The sequence below is a fragment of the Camponotus floridanus genome, unplaced genomic scaffold (genome assembly GCF_003227725.1).
Source record: "Camponotus floridanus strain SB8 unplaced genomic scaffold, Cflo_v7.5 scaffold18, whole genome shotgun sequence".
Taxonomy (NCBI): Eukaryota; Metazoa; Arthropoda; class Insecta; order Hymenoptera; family Formicidae; genus Camponotus; species Camponotus floridanus.
Window position 1 is genome coordinate 1,283,855 of NW_020229303.1, and position 22,231 is coordinate 1,306,085.

General features: G+C 36.0%; 2 protein-coding genes across 7 annotated transcripts in view; one reads left to right on the forward strand and one right to left on the reverse strand.

Moving 5' to 3' along the window:
- LOC105256308 (tubulin polyglutamylase TTLL4) overlaps positions 1 to 22,231 on the reverse strand; it is a 176,522-nt gene that overhangs the window by 151,842 nt on the left and 2,449 nt on the right. For all 6 annotated transcript variants that reach the window (XM_025407604.1, XM_025407602.1, XM_025407601.1 and 3 more), the window contains exon 3: positions 21,368 to 21,425. The gene's annotated coding sequence lies outside the window, so the exon portion shown is untranslated. The remainder of the gene's footprint in view (positions 1 to 21,367; positions 21,426 to 22,231) is intronic.
- Positions 19,163 to 20,842, forward strand: LOC105248713 (enhancer of split m7 protein). Its single transcript, XM_011253648.3, has 2 exons — positions 19,163 to 19,471; positions 19,625 to 20,842. Exons 1-2 carry the CDS (start codon positions 19,397 to 19,399, stop codon positions 20,171 to 20,173), a joined length of 624 nt encoding a protein of 207 aa, XP_011251950.1. The 5' UTR covers positions 19,163 to 19,396; the 3' UTR covers positions 20,174 to 20,842.

Here is a 22,231-nt window from a genome sequence, read left to right on the forward strand (position 1 = left end):
GTATCAAATATTGAGAAAATTCGAAAGTAAAATCTTCGAATGCAATAAGTCAAATAATAGCAGCTATAGATTATCACAAATTGATGTAAAAATAGCTTGCTATTAAAATAAAATAATTAAACAAAATATTAAAGTAAAATATTAAAATAAAATAATTAAACAAAATATTAAAATAAAATATTAAAATAAAATAATTAAACAAAATATTAAAATATTAAAATAAAATATTAAAATAAAATAATTAAACAAAATATTAAAATATTAAAATAAAATAATTAAATAAAATATTAAAAATTTTAAAAATAAAATATTAAAATAAAATATTAAAATAAAATGATTAAACAAAATATAATAGACAAAAATGACATCGAAGATTGCACTGATTATTATTGATGATCCATTCTAAAATTGCAGAGCGTTGATAAAAGATATTTATAGAAACAAGAAAATTCAAAACTTAGAATAAATAAGGAATTAAATAATTTGTTTATTATTTAATTGTTAAAATATTTGTTTTAACATTCTCAAATTCTACTTAATGCTTGAATAATTTTATAAACACGAGCAACACAGAGGAAAAAAATAAACAGTAACAATCACGTGTTTGCGTATTTCTCGGAGATGATGCAATATTTCTGATCGGTATAAAATATACATTTTGTTCCTCGATATATCCTTTCATCCAACGTATATTCAATGATATCATTTGTGCGTACAGCTGCGCACGCGAAACGCGTCAGTGTGCGTTTAAAGGCGATTAGATACGAGGGTGCGTGTGCATCATTGAGTCGGGATCGGCGAGGCCGGTCTCTTCCGCAATCAGCGTACGTCTTGCTTCTTGACCGTGTCATTTCTCTTAATCGTTCGCCACTTTTTACTCCCACCCACTCGAGGGAAGGAACGAGAAACCGAGAGCGAGAAACTTAGCGATGATCGGGTTGAGAGAGAGAGAGAGAAGGGAAAAGAGAGAAGAAGACGGACGATAAAGTAAACGAGAACTAATCTTAGCCACCCACTTCATTCCCGGCTCTCTCTCGGCGCGTGTGCGTGACGCGTGTGAACACGTCATAAACGTGTACGTGTGCACATAACCCGTGCATCTCTCACTTATACGTGTGTGTAGATCGGCGCAACAGGTTTGAATGGGTCGACAAGAGTCATGACTCGGGATGATTTTTTGCCGGAACGTCGATATTTCTAGCCACACGCGTCGCTTAAGACGCAAATAACCGCGCCATTTTTTTTCGCGTCTTTTTTATATTTTAGACGATCGTGTATACGCATATCATATGTATTATGCATATTCAACGAGCTATTTATAAATTGTTATTCGCGATAATAAATGATTCTCGAAGAATTCCTATTCATTTTTTGTCAACCACGAGACGTAATCGTGATAAATATACTCAGATCGATAAAATTCTAAGTCTTTATATAATTTTAATCGCTCGAGCTAATCATAAATAAAGCCGATAAAAACAGTAAATTATTTCGATTAATTATTTTCCTCGAAGCGGCATAAATTACAACTAAAGTATACATTATTAAAGTATATATTATTAGAATAATAATGAATAAATAATTGGTAAATCTCTACAAATAAAAAATTGTTCAAATCACATGGAAGATAAAAAAATTCTTTAAATCGTCGATTATTAATTTTTTTAAATTAAAGTTGTTTATATAAATATAATTATTATAATAAATTTTTAAATTAAAGTTGTTTATATAAATATAATTATTATAATCAATTTTTAAATTAAAGTTGTATATAAAGTTTATATAAATATAATTATTATATAAACCCTCGGCAAGAGTACGTCGCAACAATCGCGGTACATCCCGAAGAGACGGCTAAATCGACCCATCCCGATCTTAGACGCGGAATAGGAGCGAGCGGGGGAGGAGGAGGAGGGAGGGGGGGGAGAATGCGGGGCGCATTCGTGAGGCCCGAGTAATACGGCAGATGAGAAGAGGAAGGCTGCAGGAGTCCGTGGGAAACATCCTCGGTGTGGTTCCTTCCTTAGGGAAGGCGTGCGGAGGAATCCTTAGTGGTCGTGTGCACGTACACGCGAGCGTGGAGGACTTTCAGGGCAGGCCATCTGCCCGAGTCTCTCACGATTCCGGGCCAGCTGCCGATATCTTCGCATAAGCGTGCATCGTGAAAGGGCCCCGGGCGCTAAATGCGCGCCCCGCGCACACTTATTCGCGACTAGGTGTGTAAAACTGCGATCGCTCTACGATCGCCCGCGGCGATCTCGCTGATTTTTCGCGCCGGATCCTACGATCTCCCCCCCCCCCCCCCAAGAGGGTTGATTTTTCGAGAGGATTTCTTCTAAGGGGATTTCTTTCTCGGATGTCGATGCTCGTGCTGACCACGTGTGCGGCGTGAAAAATCTGAATAATTCTACTTAATCCCCTCCCCATAAAAGCACAAGTAGGGTTGCACAAAACCCAAGACAAGACAATATTTGTAAAAATATTGTATTGAAAATTTTCAAAAATTTAAATCTTGTCTTGGTCTTGAGTGAATATTGGTAGCAAAAATCTCGTTTTGTCTTGTCTCGATTTTATTAACAATTTTTTATCTAATATTAAAAAATTATTTAAAATTTATTTAATATTTAACATAATATTTAACATTTATATTTATAACATAATATTTAATATTTAACATTTATTTAAAAAATTATATAATATTTAACATAATTTTTGTAATATAATTTGAAATAATTATTACTATTGTATTATATTTTAATTATAATTATTACTATGTAATCAATGTAATCAATATGCCGTCTATTTACATAAAAACATTTACTGTTTCATGGAAAACAGAAATTAATAACTATTTACAGGCTCCAAGGGAATGTGCAGATTTAAATATTTTGGAGTGATAAAAAAATCAAGTTCATATTTATCCCACATTGTCAAAAATGGGTCGAAACATTTTAAGTGAAAATGCTCTTTAATGTCTAAAATTTGCGAGTTTGATTTCTAATTTATAAAAATGTTATATTGTATTAATATTAAATGTTTTTAAATTTATTAATATAAACGTTTTTATTGAATAAAATTTTTTTAAATTCGTATATATTGATTTTTTTTTTCATTTAAAAATATAAATATTTTAGTTTTTTTGAGAACCAATAATCTCGACAAGACTAATAATCTGGACAGTCTTAGTCTTGGTATTGTCTTGATAACTAATTAAAAATCTTGTCTTGATCTTATCTTGAAATTCAAAACAAGACAAGACAATATCAAGACTAATCTTGGCATCTCGTGCAACCCTAAGCACAAGTGAACCTGTAAGCTTGAATTTTATAATTCGGTAGGGTGGGGATTTGAATTATCTTGATCTATCAAAAAATTGAGAGGTTCCTGCGATATAAATATTCTTTTAAAGATTAGATTCATCGAAGGCAAGTAATGACTTAGTTAATCTCCGCCGATCATGAATGACTGCTACATCAGAAATATCTACATCAATGACTGCTACATCAGAAATATCTACATCAATTAACAAATCGATTAATAAATCGACGACGAAGAATACCTAATTGCACAGGTGCGTTTGTTTAAGTCTCACTTGTGGTGCTCGACACAGCTGTTAAACCCCGTAAAAAGCGTTAAACGCTGGTCGCCGAGTGCGCATAATTAACAGCTTCGAGAAATTGCCGTCGATAAATCAACATGGCTGAAGTACGCGATTTTACACACATATGTACACTTATGTAGAAGATGAGTCTCCTTCTTTTTGTCCCCCATCGTCACCCTTGTCGATTGCTCTAACGAATATTCAATGTATCGTGCAAAGGGAAAGCCTCAAAATAAGTTGAAAGAGTAGACAACTACCTGTTGATCATTCGTAAATATACGTGTCATGTCATCTCGGTAAGACTTTTCCCTCTTGAAAGTCATCTAACACATATTTTTATCTCTTTTCGACGTGCAATAATTTTTCAAAAAAAGAATAAAATATATCTTTCTGTCTAATAAATCGTAACAAATTTCACAAATGAAGAGTAATATTCATTCGTTCTTTGTGCGTTGATTACACGATGCTTGAGCGTACATTTTATGAAAAGTATTGAGAATCATTTAAAAAATATAATAAAACTATACAATATTTATAAAAAGAATTTTATAAATATTGTAGAGAGAATCGTCTTGAATTGTAATTTAAATTCTATGTCAACGAGAAAAAATGGCCAGATTTCTTTTGCAATTGGATAATAAGGGGGGTCCAATTGTCCTTTTTATTTAACTTATTATGCTCGAGCGGCACACGATAACTCATACGTGTATTTCTAGGAAATCGAAACACCTGCCGTGCATCTCCCGAGATGCTGGGAGACTTTTTTCACGCGAACAATCTTGAACAAAATGCAAATGCAGACGACGGATGGACGACGATTCGACGTGGTCATCCTTCGGCGCGTGAAAGATTTCTCGACACGAGAAGGGGTGAATATTTCACGACGCGGAAAAGGGACAAGTCGAGGAAAGAGGCGTCCTTGTTGAAACGGGGTCAAGTTTGACAAACGCGGAAACGGTAGTACTATTCAAAAGCAGCTCGTGCATTGCACGCTCCCATAAAGAAAAAGAGAGAAGGAGTCTTTGTTGAAAGGGAGAACGATTTTAATTTTTCTATGGGTTCCTCCGACATCCACCCTCCTCATGGTACGCATAGGGGTGAATTCTTTTGGTGTACGTTTCAATGCGCGTCCGAAAGTGTGGGAACGCGAAGCCGCTCGAAAAGCGGATCCGAAAAACATCCGTACAGGGTCCTGTTACGTTTACATAGGGAAGACTCGTGCTAAGATGCCACCTCACTATCCATCAAGATAACTGTCGTAAAGATTGCCAAAAATAGATTATATATGTATATATAATATCAATATGCATCAATTATAATTATAATTAATTTAAAATTTTGTTTAAATTTTTTTCATAATTTTGCAATATATTTTGATAGTAAAAAATATCATATAAAATCTGAATATATTACAAATGTAAAAAATGAATACATATTATTTTTGAATTTTTAAATACTTTTTATAATTTAAATAATTTTTAAATAATTTTAACAACTTTTAAATATTTTTAATAACTTTTAAATAATTTTTAAATACTTTTTAATATCTAATGTGAAATATAATAAATTTAAAAAAAAATCTGCGTAAAATCATGGTACAATTGTAGACGGAAGGAAGCGCGGACGTGAAAAAGGCGGCTTTTTTCCGACTTGTTAATCAGTCCGAAAATAGTAATGTCGGAAGACAAGCAAGCGGTGATGTAAAAGAGACGCATTCGTGTAAGAGCCCTCCGAAAGCATCCTAATTAGGCAATGAAAGGACGCTTTGTGACTCTCGGAAGAGAAGTTGGTGTTTAAAAGACGCCGATAACAACACGTGCGTCAAATTTTCAAGAGGAACGCGACGATGACGACGATGACAACGACGACCGGATCTTTTTGAGGCGCGCGGTTCACACGAGAGACAAATGCGGAATCGTGAATGGCGCTTTGTGGCGAGCCGCTTACGGAATACTATCGCCACCCGTGGTGTGTGCCATATGGAGCACGTCGAAAGCGAAAAAAATAACCGACCATTAATAACGCAAAAAAAAAAAAAAAATATATATATATATATATATATATAAATTGAAAAATTATTTGTATCAATTCTTTACATTTGTAATATATTCTGATTTTATATGTGTATATATATTTCTTACTATTGAATTAAAATTATATTACAAAATCATAAAAAAATATTTAAGCAAAATTTTGAATTAATATTGTAATTGATGCATTTCTTTGAATCCAATATATATATATATATATATATATATATATATATATATATATTTTGGTTCAAAGAAATTGTAATTTCCGCATATAAATTTAAAAATCTGCCATTGATAGATATTGTTACGTTTATTATCCTTAATAACATAATTTTTCGAATGCAAATATTTTATTAAAGATTTACATCAATTTTTTAAGTATTACAGAATAAAATTGTATTTCATTCATATATTTCTAGTTACAATGCAATTTTTTTCTGTCAAAAAAGCCGAGAAGATATTTTTTCAAATCCTGAAAATGTTGAGAAACAATCTCTCTAATTTAATGTAATCTTCAGCTCAAGGTAAGATGTGTTATTTTAAAAGGAATCGTTTTCATAAATGTAAATAAATTAAATTTATAACTTTTTTTATTCATTTCTCTGTTTCTATCCTTATATAATTTTGTAAAAAAAATAGAATCACGTACAGATTTACCGAGGAAAGTGAGATTCAATCAAAATTCTTGACTTTTATACTCGAGTTATTTATAATCGCAAGTAACATTTTTCAAATATCTAATGTCAGCGAGCTATCAACCGGTTTCTTCAAGGGGACAAGAGACTGCCTTCAAGGAACGCGATTTATATCCATCAAAAGCAACATTATCGAGGCCGTAGGAAGCCTCGCGACGTGCATTGGCTCTATAAACACCTCGGTCATCGACAGCATGGATTAAGTTATTATCTCAACTTAGAGATATTCGCTTTCTAGATTACTACTATGATGTACAAGACAACGAAAAATTGAATTAGCCAGAATAACCGGCCTCTCGAGACGAGTTCTCGATCCAGTAGAAATAATTAGCATGTGCGGAACAATTAATCTCCGTCAGTGATCCCTCGCGTAGGCAACTTTTACTCAGGATCCGTATTTTGTTTGTTTTTTTTTTTTTCAACCACGCGTGACGTGAGTGTTCTAAAAATAAGTCTTAATAAATAATTGCGGATATCCCGAGAAGATAAATTAAATTTCGAACGGAAACAAATGTCCTTTACAGCCGTGATTTCACTATTCGTTTCACTATTCGTTTCACTATTCATTCTTGTTTAAACTTCCGATGTCCCATTTAAGCGATTAATCTTTAAATTATATATTAATAAATACTGTAAATAAAGCGATAACATTTTGAAAGAAATGTTGTACAAAATATGTATACTATTAACGCATAATTTCCTTTCACTCAAGTATAAATTTTACCTCTTAAAATGCTTCTTTTTTTCTTGAAAATAATAATTTCTTTATACAAAGCGCGATATAAAATATTGCAAGATAAAATACAAATGGACAAGTATGATATATAATAAATATTCGCTCGGCAACAATCGTTCCATGAGAGAAAAATTTCCCAGGTGGAGCCGAGAATGCGCACTGAGGGAAAAATTTTTTTAAATCAAATAAATTTGTTTTCTTGAAACTTTTGCTTTAAATGGAAGGAATTGCTTATTTCATTTAAGCAAAAGCATTTAATTTTAATTAAATATGCATGTTACATTAAGTACATTATTTTCATTTATATATTTTTTTATATTTAAATACTATTTTCGTAAAATATATACTACAATTTATTAAATTAAATATATTATTTTTTAAAATTTAAAAATTTAAAATTTTTGGGAATAAAAAATGCATTTTAATAAATATTTTGTAATATTAAAATATAAAAATATTTAATTAATAATTATATGTTTTTAAGCATATATATTTTTTTAAACATATGTAAATAAATAACTTAAGCAAACATTTTGAATACAAGTAAATACGTAATTAGTATCCAACGAATAAATAGCTTTCTTGAGTTAACTAAAATTTTTTAATTTCAAGATAATATTTCCCTCAGTGCGCGCATGTATCCTCTCGCGAAATTCCTTGCATAAATTAAAACCTGTCCGTAGATAGAAGTGATTACACGACGGAGGAAGAGTCGAAGGGTGTGCGGGTCTCGTGTATGCGATCCGATTTTACAATAATCCCCTCGTGGCCTTAAACTGCCGGCACGATTCGATCGCAACAATAATATACTGTTAAGTCACGTCGGTTCCATTCAATTATCGACATCGCTTTAATGATCCGGTCTCTCTTTCTCCGAGGCCGAGTCAACAACGAACACTTGCTTGCCTCGCGTGTCGAGGGAATTTTCTTCCGCGCTTTCGTGCCGCCGAATTAAGTGTGTCTCGACGCGACACACCTCGTCCTTGTCGCAAGAAAACGCTAAATCACCGAAGATTACACTGTTGCAGGCTTAAAAGCAACTGTCGATCTGCTTTTACGATGCCATTAAACGAAACAATAAAACGAATCGATTATAAATGCAAAAGCATCTTGAAAAATGCAACCGACTTAATAGATTTGCTTAATCGCGTATAGAGCGATATAAAACATTTTAATTGGATTTACTTTCTCTTTTTATATAAAAAAGTGACATTGCGCAAATGTTGCTGCCAATGGAACAAAGCTTGTAATAAATGTTCCGGGTTAATCTGATGTCGGAATTATGTGGCCTCTAATAATGTCGGAATAGACCGTGAAAGAGTTAAGAAAAGAAACATCACAGATTTTGATCGAAGGCACCGTGACTAATCCGTGAAAATTTGTCTAATCCGTAGGGTACAGATCTAACAAAGACACACATGTGTCCTTCGTGTCTTCTCTCCCTTTAGCACGTCCTTCTTTATTTCAAATGCTTTTATTGCATAAGAAGATTTTAAGACGGTTGATTCGGATTTAATAAAAAAACTATATTTATCTGATAAAACGAATCAAGTAAAGAAAATTTAAAAAAAAGAAAATAGTATTAACAATTAATACTCACTATGATATTGCATATTTTATATCTTATGATACAGTAGTGTGCTATAATTAAATTTGAAAATGTCTAATGACAGATTAAATCCTGACAGAGAATTGATAATTTTTTGCTATTTTTTTACAATATAAAATCTGTATATTGATATTAATGTGTAAAGTTGTCGATATGATGTTTATCGAAATAACATCGTGTCAGAGAAGACTTTTTCAATGAGATAAATTGAAATTCTTTTAATACATCGGCCGCCAATTCCTCGCGGGCTTTTGTAATTTTGAAATTGACGAGTTTACGGGAGAAAACACAACAGCCCATTATCTCTTTGAGAGATCTGCATGAGAATATTTCATGGCTCGTCACGTTTACACGTATTCATATCGGTATATTTGCGTAACAACGCGCGTAAATACACGACATGCAATTGGAATTGTCGCGTTGCCTGCATCGTTGCACGAGCAATTTTGTTCCCGTCAGTGAAACGCAATCACATACAGCCACGTGTAAGCGAAAAATTTTGAAATATAATACGATAAAAATTCAGATATAAAATATAGGTGATATTTTTATTTACAATAAAATTTTAAAAATATTTTTTCAATATTTAATTTAAAATATTTTTAAAATATACTTTATAAATAATTAAAACATATAAAATAATATATAAAAAAAATATAAGAAAATAGAGATAAAATATATGCAATATAGAAGAAAAAATGTACAAAGAGAAAGATTATAAAAAACTATAACAATCTTTTTGTAGATACAGACAGGGTGAGCAATATAAATTTTTAATTTGCTCTTGTACTTGAATATCTGTCAAAATAGGGAGACATACAGACAGAAGAGAAGAGAGGAACAATTTGTACGAGTAGCGAGAATGAGAGAAAAAAAGAAAGAGAGAGAGATCGCAAATACTCCGATATTCCCGCGCGTCTGACTCACCTCGTGCCAGCACGTGTTCTACCTGCTCGACGTGTTTCGAGATATCTCCCTCCCCCCGTGCCTCGCTACGCCCGCGTTTGCGTGCACGAGCGTACACAGACACACACACACATACACACGCGTCCGATATCCCCGAAGTATCTCGTTCCTGGTTACCAGAGAAGAGAAGAGCACCAGCTTGTCTCATCCTCGTCTCTCTACCTGTCAAGATGCTACGCGCCTCCTCGTCGCACCGCCAGGCGATTCGTCCTCGTCTATCTCATCGGTATTCGAGAGGTTTGCTCGGGGCTCGTGGGAAAATGAGGCAGGTGGTAGTTAGATCTCGGAGCCCGGGAACGAGAGAGATACGCCTGCTCCTCTCTCCTCCGCCCGCCCGTTCGTTCGGCAGCGCCATTCATTCGTGCCGGGTATATTATTTGCGCGTGTGTCGGTCACGTGTGTGAGCAACGCGCCGCGGGGCCCGCGAGGCAGGTACATAATTTTCGCCCGATGACCGAGGCGCAGGACCAATTAACGGATGCCCCTTAACGAGGGCTTCCGGCACAATTAAAAGCGAAATCACGAGCGCGCTCGGACAAAGTGACCGTTTTACGCGCCATTCCGACGAGGTTTCGCTCTTTTGCGCGCGTGGAAGAGAAACCGCGACGCTCAAAGTCGGGAAATTACACTGAGGGAAAAATTTTTTTAAATCGAATAAATTTGTTTCCTTGTAACTTTTGCTTTAAATGCGAGGAATTGTTTGTTTCATTTAAGCAAATGCATTTAATTTTAATTAAATGTGCATTAAGTACATTATTTTCATTTATATATTAAGTACATTATTTTCATTTATATATTTTTTATATTTAAATACTATTTTCGTAAAATATATACTATAATTTATTAAATTAAATATATTATTTTTTTAAATTTAAAAATTTAAAATTTTTGAGAATAAAACATGCATTTTAATATTTTGTAAAATTGAAATTAAAATATTTAATTAAAAATTATATTTTTTTAAGCATATATATTTTTTTAAACATATGTAAATAAATACTTGACTAAGCAAACAGACGTTTTGAATACAAGTAAATATGTGATTAGTACCCACCGAATAAATAGTTTTCTGGAGTTAACTAAAATTTTATTATTTCAAGATAATTTTTTCCTCAGTGTAGATTTACGATTGATATAATATGTGTATCGTGCAATCTGCGAAACAGGGAAATGAATGACATTAATTGGGTTTATAAAACTTCACGTGTTAATAAAATTTTTCTGATAAAAAGCACCGAATGAATTTAACACAAGTCAATTAAATGTAAAAGTATATAATAAAATATTTTTATAATAATAATAATAATTTAATAATAATTTATAATAATAATAATTAAAATATAATTTAAATATTTTTATAATAATAATTTTTATAATAAAATATTTTTAAAACGGAAAATGAAATTATATATATGTATATTTTAGTATCGCTAAAAAAAATTGATAAAGAAAATAGAGAGAGAGAGAGATAATTATAGGATTAATCTAAAGAGTTGTCAATTAAAATAATGTTTCAAATCTATTGCATGCTACACATATTATATGCAAATAATTTTGTTTTATTATTCTTTGTATACAAATATAAAATATTATTTATAAGCATTCTTGTTCTTTTTTTCCGATTTTCTCATCCGAAATATTGAAGTTTTCTGTCATTAATAAGCCAAACGAGTTTTGCGAACATTCTTTTTCGTTGTGTAATATATTTTGTGAATATTTTTATCAATTCTATGCTAAAATTCCTACATGACATCATTAATATAATCTATTCGAAACCTTGTCGGAAGTTATTGCGAAATGTTTATTCATTTGTATTTCGTTTTAATAATTTGATGTTTCGAAATACTTCACTTTTATTTACGATCAACAATCCTGCAATTTTCTGATTTTATATCCATCGCTTGTTTAATTCATATTGTATAAAAAGTCGAAATGAGATCAAAAAAATAATCTGAATGAGAATCTCATCAGAGAGCAAGGTAGATAATTATGTGACGTGCAAAGTTTAGGATCTCGATGCTGGCTGAGCATGCATCAAAAATCCAACGAGTCATCTCATTTCCTCGTAAAATCCTATCTTAATTCCGAAGAAAATTACGAGGACGATGAGTCAGCCGCGTTGGAATTTTGGGATAAGAAACTTTCTGCGGCCTGTCAAATGTATCTGAGGACACATTCAAGTTTGTAGATTCACGACTGCATTGCTAAAAGCTGCGTCACAGTTTGACGTTCGAAAGGAGAATTCCCTCTATTAATTTTTAACAGGCGAATTCGCAAATAAATGTGTCATCCGATGCCCATACATGTATTTGTAATTTTATATAAAAAAGTAATAAAAAAACATATTAAATATATCAAACAAAATGTCACAATCTTTTTTTACTTTTTATTATCAGTTTTTAGAAAAATTATATATATCACAAATTAAAATATTTATAAATTTATTTCTTACACGTTTATTCTTCGTTTTTTTCTCGTCGGGATATAATAAATTTCGAAAGCTAATCTATTTTCTTAATCTTTTTACTGTTCATGATCCTACATCATGCAAAAATTGAATTTTTATCTATCTTTCCAAGAATTCTTATATCTCAAAATTTATTAATTTGATTTTATCTAATTTACCATCTATAAATTTCTGCAACATAATCTACGATAAATATAAATCCTTCTAAGACAATATTTCTTTGGATAAGAATATCAGATATAGAACTTCGGAGTTCAATACAGCAAAAAAAGATTTCTACAAAAAAATTAATCCAATTTCGATTAATATACTATACGTTGCAGAAAGGAAGGAAAATGAAAAATAAATAAAATAATATTAATAATATAAATATAGCAGTTGCAAATACAATCGTGAGTCGCGGATTCAACGTCATCAAATATATTCCTTTGACAAAGAACGGATATAAGTATGCGTCAGCAAGTCATTATTATGCTCATGATACGTGCCACGAGTTCTGGTATCGCAAACGAGCGTCCGGTTGGCCGATACACCGATTCCGTTCCGTGTCATTAATCGCAAAAGGTGTTCCGTCGAATCACGGTTAGAGATCGTTTGATGGAGAACTACCCTTCGTGCGCGTTGCCATTTTGCACGATCGTGGCCTCGCGGGTCCAGGATCGACGAGGAGACCTTTAATTTCCACTGTCTCAGGGCCCGTGCTCGACACAATGGGGGCCTAAGGCGTGCCCCATCCTTTTCCCGTCTCGGTATCCTCTCCCTTTCGAGCGCAGGCCGGCTGCGTGCTATACGCGTGGGAAAACCGAGCACGTGCGCAATCTTGGGGCCCGAGACGGCCCACAAAAGGGCGCCTTCGGGGTCCTATCGGTGCCGTTTCCCCTTCGACGAACGACGGGGCCGGCTGAGAATCCGGGACAAACTTTTTCAATCGATTTCGGGCCGCTATAGTTGCGATGAAGGCAAGAGCAACTTTTTATAACAAGTAAAGATATCTATTTGTAGAGCCCGAATTAGATTACTTTTTGCGTATTAAATGTCATATCCTAATTTTGCAAAATTATTCTGCTCGATATATAATTAATCATTAATTTTCAACGAAACTTCAACACGACCTTACGATTATATTTGCGAAATGTTGAGTGACAATCTACAAAAGAACATTGACTGTTAGGCACGTGTGCGATTGTTCATTATCCCTCGATTGGATGACACGTGACAAAATGCGTGCCTGCCCTCTTGACAAATATTTTTTCTTCCTGCCCGTTCAAGCTAATTCACCTTTGAGCGCCCCTCGTGGAAGATCCACAGACCCCGCGCTAATTTATACGTAATAAATTCCATCAGTGAATGCGAACAATAAGCTCCGAGTTTAAATTTCAAATCGATCGGAATGAATTTCGCAAAGAAAGAACGGATTGCGCCACGAGTCTGCGAAAGGTCGAAGGTTACAGGAAGCCGACCGGCCGGATTCAGGTTCTACCGGATACCGTGAAAGGCTACGCATACGGAAGTAACGGCGTGTGCCGGCTTTGTGAGCACGTGCCACGAGGCAGTGCTGTTGAAAGAAAGGAGAGAGGAGAGAAAAATGGGGTGGAAAGGTCATTTAAATAGGGCAAAGTGCACGGCGGCAGCTCGAGGTCCCCCCCAGGACCAGGTGAACCCCGAGGTTCCGTGAGAATGTTCGACTCGGATCCTCTCGGCTCATCTTCTCCTTCTTGCCACTTGCGGCTGCTTCTTACGCCTCTTCACGATTGCTTTACTCGCGCAGTAGGTCAGAGGGTCGTCGTCGTTCATGTTATGTCGCGAGCAGCGTTAAATGCGCGCACACGATGAAGTACGACTCCCATTCAGGCGAAGCGCGCTCGAAAATTCATCATACGAGTCGGTTCTTCTTCTCACGATAATTCAGGTCGGGCGGAATTGCGCTTTTCCAAGACGTGCCATAATTTACAGGTACACTGCTGCATTAATTAGTACCCAAATTATCCCGAATTAAAGTAACCCAAAGTATCCCAAATTATCCCAAATTAATCTAATTTCCCTGAAGATAAAGATATTATTAAGGAGACCGAAAGATAAAGATTTGTAAATAGCCTCCATCAAGCTGGCCGCTTTCGAAACGTAGAATCTCCTAATCACACATTAATTCGAAAATTATACCCGATAAAAAGATGACCGACTCGATTATTCGCTACGTCATCCGAAGCGAGCCTCATTATTTCACGTCACGAGCACCGGAATGGAACATCGGGGACAAATGAGCAACGTTCTCACGATTACCTTAATTATTGCGAATATCCCGCCCACGGTGTCGATCCTTTCGGCTTTCCCAAAGTGTTTACACGTGAGCGAGTCGACGCGTGCGAACGGACGTCACGAGGGGTTGCTCATGTGTACGGGGGATACAACAGCGGGGGGGGGGGGGGGAGGGGGTAAAGCTTGTAATGGAAGATCACGATTTCATTGGCACGAGCCAAACGACTCGTGACATATGTTCACGGACAGCTGATGCACTTAGTATAATAAGTCTCTCTCTCTCTCTTTCTCTCTCCGTCTCCCTGTCTCCGGAGGCGGGCACGCGATCGCACGACCCCGCACGCGTGTGTGCATTACACGTCACCGGAGAGAGAACCTGGGAAAGTAAAAACCTCGCGAAGAGTGTGAGAAAATTCATACGCTGCCGCATCTGTGTCGGCTCTCGACATTGCTGCAACTAAAGAGAACTTTGCGTTTGGTGAACGCTGTTGCATCACGTGCGCTAATCATCGATTCCGTCGATGTCACGCGAAGTGCAATTATCGGTCGCGATTAACATATGTAAGACATAAGCTTGCTTTAACGTCGAGTGCAATTAAAAAACTGGATACACTGAGGGAAAAATTTTTTTAAATCAAATGAATTTGTTTTCTTGAAACTTTTGCTCTAAATGGAAGGAATTGTTTATTTCATTTAAACAAAAGCATTTAATTTTAATTAAATATGCATGTTATATTAAGTATTATTTTTTATTTATATATTTTTTATATTTAAATACTATTTTCGTAAAAATATATATACTATAATTTATTAAATTAAATATGTTATTTTTTAAAATTAAAAAATTTTAAATTTTTGGGAATAAAAAATGCATTTTAATAAATATTTTTTAAATTAAAATATAAAAATATTTAATTAAAAATTATATTTTTTTAAGCATATATATATTTTTAAACATATGTAAATAAATACTTAACCTAAGCAAACAGACGTTTTGAATATAAGTAAATACGTGATTAGTACCCACCGAATAAATAGCTTTCTTGAATTAACTAATAATTTTTCCCTCAATGTACAAGATGCTAGAAATATTCTTCCTCTCTAATTAAAAAAGTTAAGAAAATCACTTGCAACAAATTGCAATTATTTCTACGGATGAAGATCGATATTGTTCGAACTAGAGAACATATAATATTCTGTTTTTATTTTTTCATTGCGTTATATAAAAGTTTCTTATTCTTTTTGTCATTTAATCTATTTTCTCTTATCATTTAATTCTCTAATTTATTTTCATCTATTTCCACCGATTTCAAATCGATTGTAATATTTTTTCTTTCTGTCTACATCGCCTTGTCAACGCTCGCATGCCACGTGCTGCAATGTAAAGAGCACGTGATACGAAATCAATTCTTTATTGTTCGACACACATATGCACTCGTCGCTCACTATAATTGATTGAATAGCATTACATTAAAATTCTTCAAATCTTATCATTTTAATTCTGTATCATATAATTATAACAATAACATAAAAAATATATAAAATGTACGCAGATTTAGTAGGACACATCTAAGGTCGAAAATGACTGATAAATTGATAAAATTATATAAATCGTCACAGAAATTCTGTTATACAAATATATATATATGTGTGTGTATATTATGTGAATTCATATTATTTAATAATTATATTAAATTTAATATTATAATATAATATTAAATAATATAATTCACATCATTTAATATTATATTATAATATTAAATTTAATATTAAAAACAATTTTTTAAGCTCCAATTATAATATTTTACAATAAATCTAATTTCTTCGCGATATGATGCAAGTAAAGATTCCCAAAAAAGAATCCAAAAATTGAGATTGGAAATTTTCACGTGTCATCTGCCATTCCTCAGAAATCATATATTTGGTCCGCTTTCACCGAACATGCTTGGCTCTCGTGGTTACATCTACGTCATACAATGTTTCAGACAGCCAAGTCCCTGCAACATCGCGCTAATTAGGTCCCACGAGAGCCGCGCATGGGGACGAAAAGATTCGATCAACAAGCAAGAGCGAGAAAGACGGAAAATGAGTTACGAGCAACATTATCTCGCAATCGCGTCAGATGCTATCGAAGTACCGCCACTTATTAACGACATGCAATTGACCGATACACGAAGGAGAGTATCTCGGGAAAAAATAAAATAGAAAGAGGAGAATGTGTAGAAGATTGAGCGGGAAAGAGAAAGAGAGACGGGGCAGGAAGTGCGGTAAGAGTCGGTAGCGAGAAGAGACGCAAGCAACGAGGAAAAAGAGCAGGATGACGGATCGTGGACGAGCAAGTAGAAGGGAGGAAGGTGCCGTAGGGGTCGCAGGAGAACGAGACGGAGGCTCGAAACGAGCGTGCGTAATTATTCGGTGCGAACGACGTTTAAGTATCCGGCTCAGATCGCAAAATAAGAGAAGTGGCACAAGAGGACAGAGGACGCGGAGGAAGAAGCGAGCGGATGAAGAGAAGCGGAAAAAAAGAGAAAGAGCCCGACTAGCGAGGGGAACAGACACACGAAATGTACCAGGGGTAGAAGATGAAGGGAAAGAGGAGAAGGAATCGATTTGTAGGATATAATTCAGCCGATGGCCTCGCCAAAATTAGTATCTTAAAGTTCATGGAAGAAACGTGCACGAGCGTGATACTCGTTTCGCGCGATAACTATTCAAAGCCAGGACGATTTTACGAGCGAAATTAAAATCGCGTCCAACCAAGATCTCACTTTCGGTCGATTTTCGCCGGCTGACGACGATAAATTATGCGGACAACGAGCAATGAAATTGCATCTCGCACTTTCTGTGGAAGAAGAATTTTTTTAATAAAAATTAAAAATTTAAATATACATCCAAAAAAAAATTAAATATCCGCGCCAAATTTTTGCTCCCTAGTATCTTGTAATTATTATCAGTGCATGATTGAGCAACCGCTGAAATATTGTTCAAGCAAAATTCACAAATAATGTAATAATAATAGAGGGAAATATGAAGAGAGAAATTTGATTTTTCGCATGTTTATTCTTGTAAATCGTAAACTATCTTTTGCTATTAAAATTACTTTGTAATATTCTCGATATCAATTACATACGTGATAAAATAAAATATCAAAAATTTCAAAGTCACGATTTTTGTTTATTTATTCTATTCTTGTGCGTAATTGCCTTAGTATTAATTAATATCCAAATTAAATTCAAAACGATATTAATTAAAATCTAAACTGAAATATCAAAATAATAAGAAAATATCAAATTTCAGAGTCACGATTTTTGTTTATTTATTCTATTCTTGTTCGTAATTGACTTAGTATTAATTAATATCCAAATTAAATTCAAAACGATATTAATTAAAATCTAAACTGAAATATCAAAATAATAAGAAAATATCACAAATTTTAGAGTCACGATTTTTGTTTATTAATTCTATTCTTGTTCGTAATTGCCTTAGTATTAATTAATATCCAAATTAAATTCAAAACGATATTAATTAAGATCTACATTGAAATATCAAAATAATAAATTTTTCTCCCGCACAATCTGGCTTTCGATAATTGAATAAGATACATGCACACAATATTAAACTATCATATATTAATGAAACGAAAAATATGAGCTCTTCTTTCCTCTATGCGAATCAGTTTTAAATTAAATTTACATTCTAGAATAATTACACGAAGGTAATTGTTTCCCAGGAGCTGTGTATTAATTAGTAGAATAAAGTGTGAATATTTTTAGGCGAATTATCAAGTCATTATATTAAAATTAATTCTCTTCTCCCATTCATTCGCTATCGCAACGATATTCGCAGAAACGCACCTATTACTCGGAAACGAAGACAAAAGATCGCCGGCGGAACAAAATTAATTAACCGCTCGATCGCGCGACCGTCTTAACGATCAATTTGTCACACAATCCTTAAGAGCTACGAGCTTTATCGAGTTCATCCGCGACTTCCTTTTTCGCTTTAACATGCGTAAAATGATCAATCAATCGTGGTAGTCGCGACGTACTATTTCGCGGTGCATAACGTGGGATATATATAGGCACAAGGCATACAATTCAACACCGTGTAGCCGGTGAGATTGCAATCACGATCTGAAGTTGCGCCGGACTTGTGCCCAGCACGCTTCTCGTTCGGCGAAGCGGGAGAAGCGGAAAGCGAGGAGAGCGAGAAAGAGAGAAGGGAAAGGAGGAGGGAAAAGGCGTAGATCCTCGATAAGAAGATCCAGCACGAGCGTGGAAGAGAGCCGCGACCGCGGTTCAGAAGAAGCTGATCTTATAGATGGACGAGGACGGCTCGTCTATTTTGCCCCGAGACAAGGAGAGGAGAGCCCGAGAAGTCGGCCGAGATCTAGTCCTTCCGTATGAACGCTCGTGGAAATGAGCGCCAATGAAACGGTAGAGAGAAACGGAGAGGGTAGAGAAGACGAGAGAGGAAGCGAGGGAGAGAGAGAGAGACAGAGAGGGACGAGTGATTACGAGCCATGCATACCGTGGCACGACCACTCGTCGACGATTAGCCGAGGAGGTAGAGAGCATCGACTCCGTGCCACGACTAGGTGCAACAAGGACGCAGGAACGGTGACGATGGCTTGGTGTGGGCGCGTGTCTGGCAGCTGCCGCTTACAGGTGGTGTGCTTGCTTGGGAACCAACCTCTACGGACAGTTCCCACGGAAGGCCTGCTCCCCACCGTGCGGCCCACCATCGGCCCCTCGCCCCGTCCACACGGGGCCCCATGCCTATATAAGTCGCAGCCTCGCCCGACCGCGACTACAATCACGCTCTGTTCGTGTTCACTCGAAGGTCGAGCCGAAGGCTTGCGTGTTGTCCGCACGTTTTCCTTCCGCCAGCCGCAGCAAGTGACTCGCAGTCGCAGCGACGAACAAAGTTTGACAGGCCGGGGTGATAACACGACGAGGTCGCGTCCGCGCGGAAATCGGTATCGGTATCGTTATCGAGTGAAGTTTCCCACTGTGTCGCAAAACGGATTAATCATGCAGGTGCACGAGCAGATAATCGTGACCGACGGGCAGGAGCAGCCCATCTCCAGGACCTATCAGTATCGAAAGGTAAGCGTCAGCTGATCGTGACAGCTTAACGCTCCAATCGCGCCGCGTCCGTTTGTTTATCAATATTCGTTCCCGTCGATTCCTCACTCGCGCGTCCCAGTTCCTAAATCCTAGTTTCCGACAATCTTATTCATCGCAACCGTCGATTCGCAGGTGATGAAACCGATGCTGGAGCGCAAGCGTCGAGCGCGCATCAACCGTTGCCTGGACGAGCTCAAGGATCTGATGGTGACCGCGCTGGCCGGCGACGGCGAGAACGTGGCGAAGCTGGAGAAGGCGGATATCCTGGAGCTGACGGTGCGTCATCTGCACAAGCTCCAACGTCAGCAGCGTCTCTCGGCGAACCCGGTGATCGACGCGGACCGCTTTCGGGCCGGCTACACGCACTGCGCGAACGAGGTCAGCCGTTGCCTGGCCGCCACCCCCGGCGTCGACGTCGCTCTCGGCACCAAGCTGATGACGCATCTCGGCCACAAGCTCAACTCCATGGACAAGACCGGGCCCTTGACCATCCACGTGGCCGCCCCGCAATCTTCCCCCACGCCCTCCAGCGAGCTCAGCTCCGACGAGTACTCGATGCCGCTGACGCCGGCGTCCAGCCAACCATCCCCGGTGCGAACCGACATCGACACCGTCTCCCAGAGCCACCAGGGTCTCCTGCAGGTGGCCAAACCGAACGAGCCCATCTGGCGGCCGTGGTAAATTTCTGGCCGATCGATCGGGCATCGAAACTGACGGGAGGGGACGAGTCTTCCGAAGGATCACGGGGGACAATCTTTGCAATCTCGTTTGCGATTTGGACGACGCGAGGAACTTCGCGGGAGGGAAGAGGGAGGACGCGCGCTTAGGTTTAAGGAGTTCCATTTGCTCAAGAGACACTCACGTCAGCGGACATCGTATGTTTCCCCGTCAGTCTACCATCATCGTCGCAAACATCTCAATAACGTTCCGCGAGAGTCGGGAAGCACTGGGATCTCGATACGTAGTTTTCTTTCGCGGCCGAGCGCGGCTGAAGCTTTAATTTACTCGACAGTTAGATATTTTCTATTGTTTATTTCATACTTTTATCGAGGATGTTTTTCTTTTTTTATTTTCTCGCCGAATATAACGTTGTTGTATGGAGTCTCTCCACCGGTCAAGAAGTCGGAGACACGGGACAACGACGAAAATGATCTCTCGAGGCGATGATTTCGACGATTCCGAAAGGCCGGATTCGATAGCGCGGCCTGAATTTCTTACGTGTAAAAGAAAAAAAAAATGACCGAGCGGAGAATCTTGTGATAGAGAAACGTGTACCTGTGATATTTACTGTAGTAGGCGTAGAGAGAGAATGAGATACTAGATTTTTAATAAACATGTTTCGTATCAGCATAATAAGCGTATCTGCATCATTTTGTCCACCCAACGATATAAATTAAGAATTAAATTGATATAATTCGATAAATTAAGAATTAAATATTGATATAAATTAAGAGCGATTTAAAATTAATTTTATCTTCTGCGTAAACGAAAATTGCTTCCTTCTTCTGAAATTATATATTCTCGTGCCTATTTTTATTTTAATATTCAATAAAGAATTATATCATTTATGTTAATCCACATTTTATATTTACATAAATTATTTAAATATGCGAAAATATTCCAAAAATATTTGTAAACAGATAAGATTTAAATATTTCATACGAGAGTTATTAACTTTCAAGGACCTATAGTTTTGACAATTTTATCAGAATTTTTGTGACGATTTGATGAGATAAATTTTTGAATAAGCGTGCAACGGTATTTATGTGTTCGATTGTGTTTCTCGACAAATTCAAATGTGCGCGATTGTTTCAGATAATTAATTAAACGATTAAATGATGAGAGAAAATATTAAATATTCAGAAATGCACTCACCCTAATACAGCTTCCGGAAATCCGTACAGCTCATTCCTTCCCTGCCGACTGCTCGTACCTGAACACACATCACATGCATTAATCACACATTTTCGTAGAAAATATTAATTGGAAATTAACAGAATAGTGGCTTACATCTATTTTGATATTCCCTGCTAATATTTTCGCAATACATTTTAATCTTTTAAACATAAATATATCACGATAAAATTATAAATTTTTATAAATTTATTAAAAATTTAAATTATAAATTTTTATAAATTAATTTATTGTAAATTTAAATTAGAAATTTTTATAAATTATGAAATTATGAATTATAATTTTTTAATGAAAGTAAGAAATTATATCCTCAATAATGTCTTTCTTTCAGTTTTTTTGCGGCATGTTACAATCGCGAAAATGCGCTGAATGCGAAGGTTTTACCGTCACAACGCTCCACTTTCATATGCTTGGATACATTGCATCTGGTAATTCTTAATTCCACGTTTATCTCGCTTCAACGCACTTGCGCGCCACATTCCGTAACGACAGTAAATGTCACGGTAAAAATAGTTTTATCGTTTTACGAAAGGATTAATCGGGCGGGAATGTCACGCATTGTTTCACGGCACGCTTCATTAGCCGCGACTCACGAAATTCACGTGTCAACGTATCGATATCGATATATTGAGCTTGAAAATAAAACTCGAAGTGCTATGATCGCCAAAGAATCAAATTTCAGATTTTATCGCGACATCGAAACTTTAATCAGGCGTCAATTAATTCACAAGTGATGAGCCTACATTTTTCTACAAATTGACAGCAGTCGTGTCGAAAACGATGTCCAGTGTTTTTTTATCGTATTTACGTTGAACTTTGAAAAAG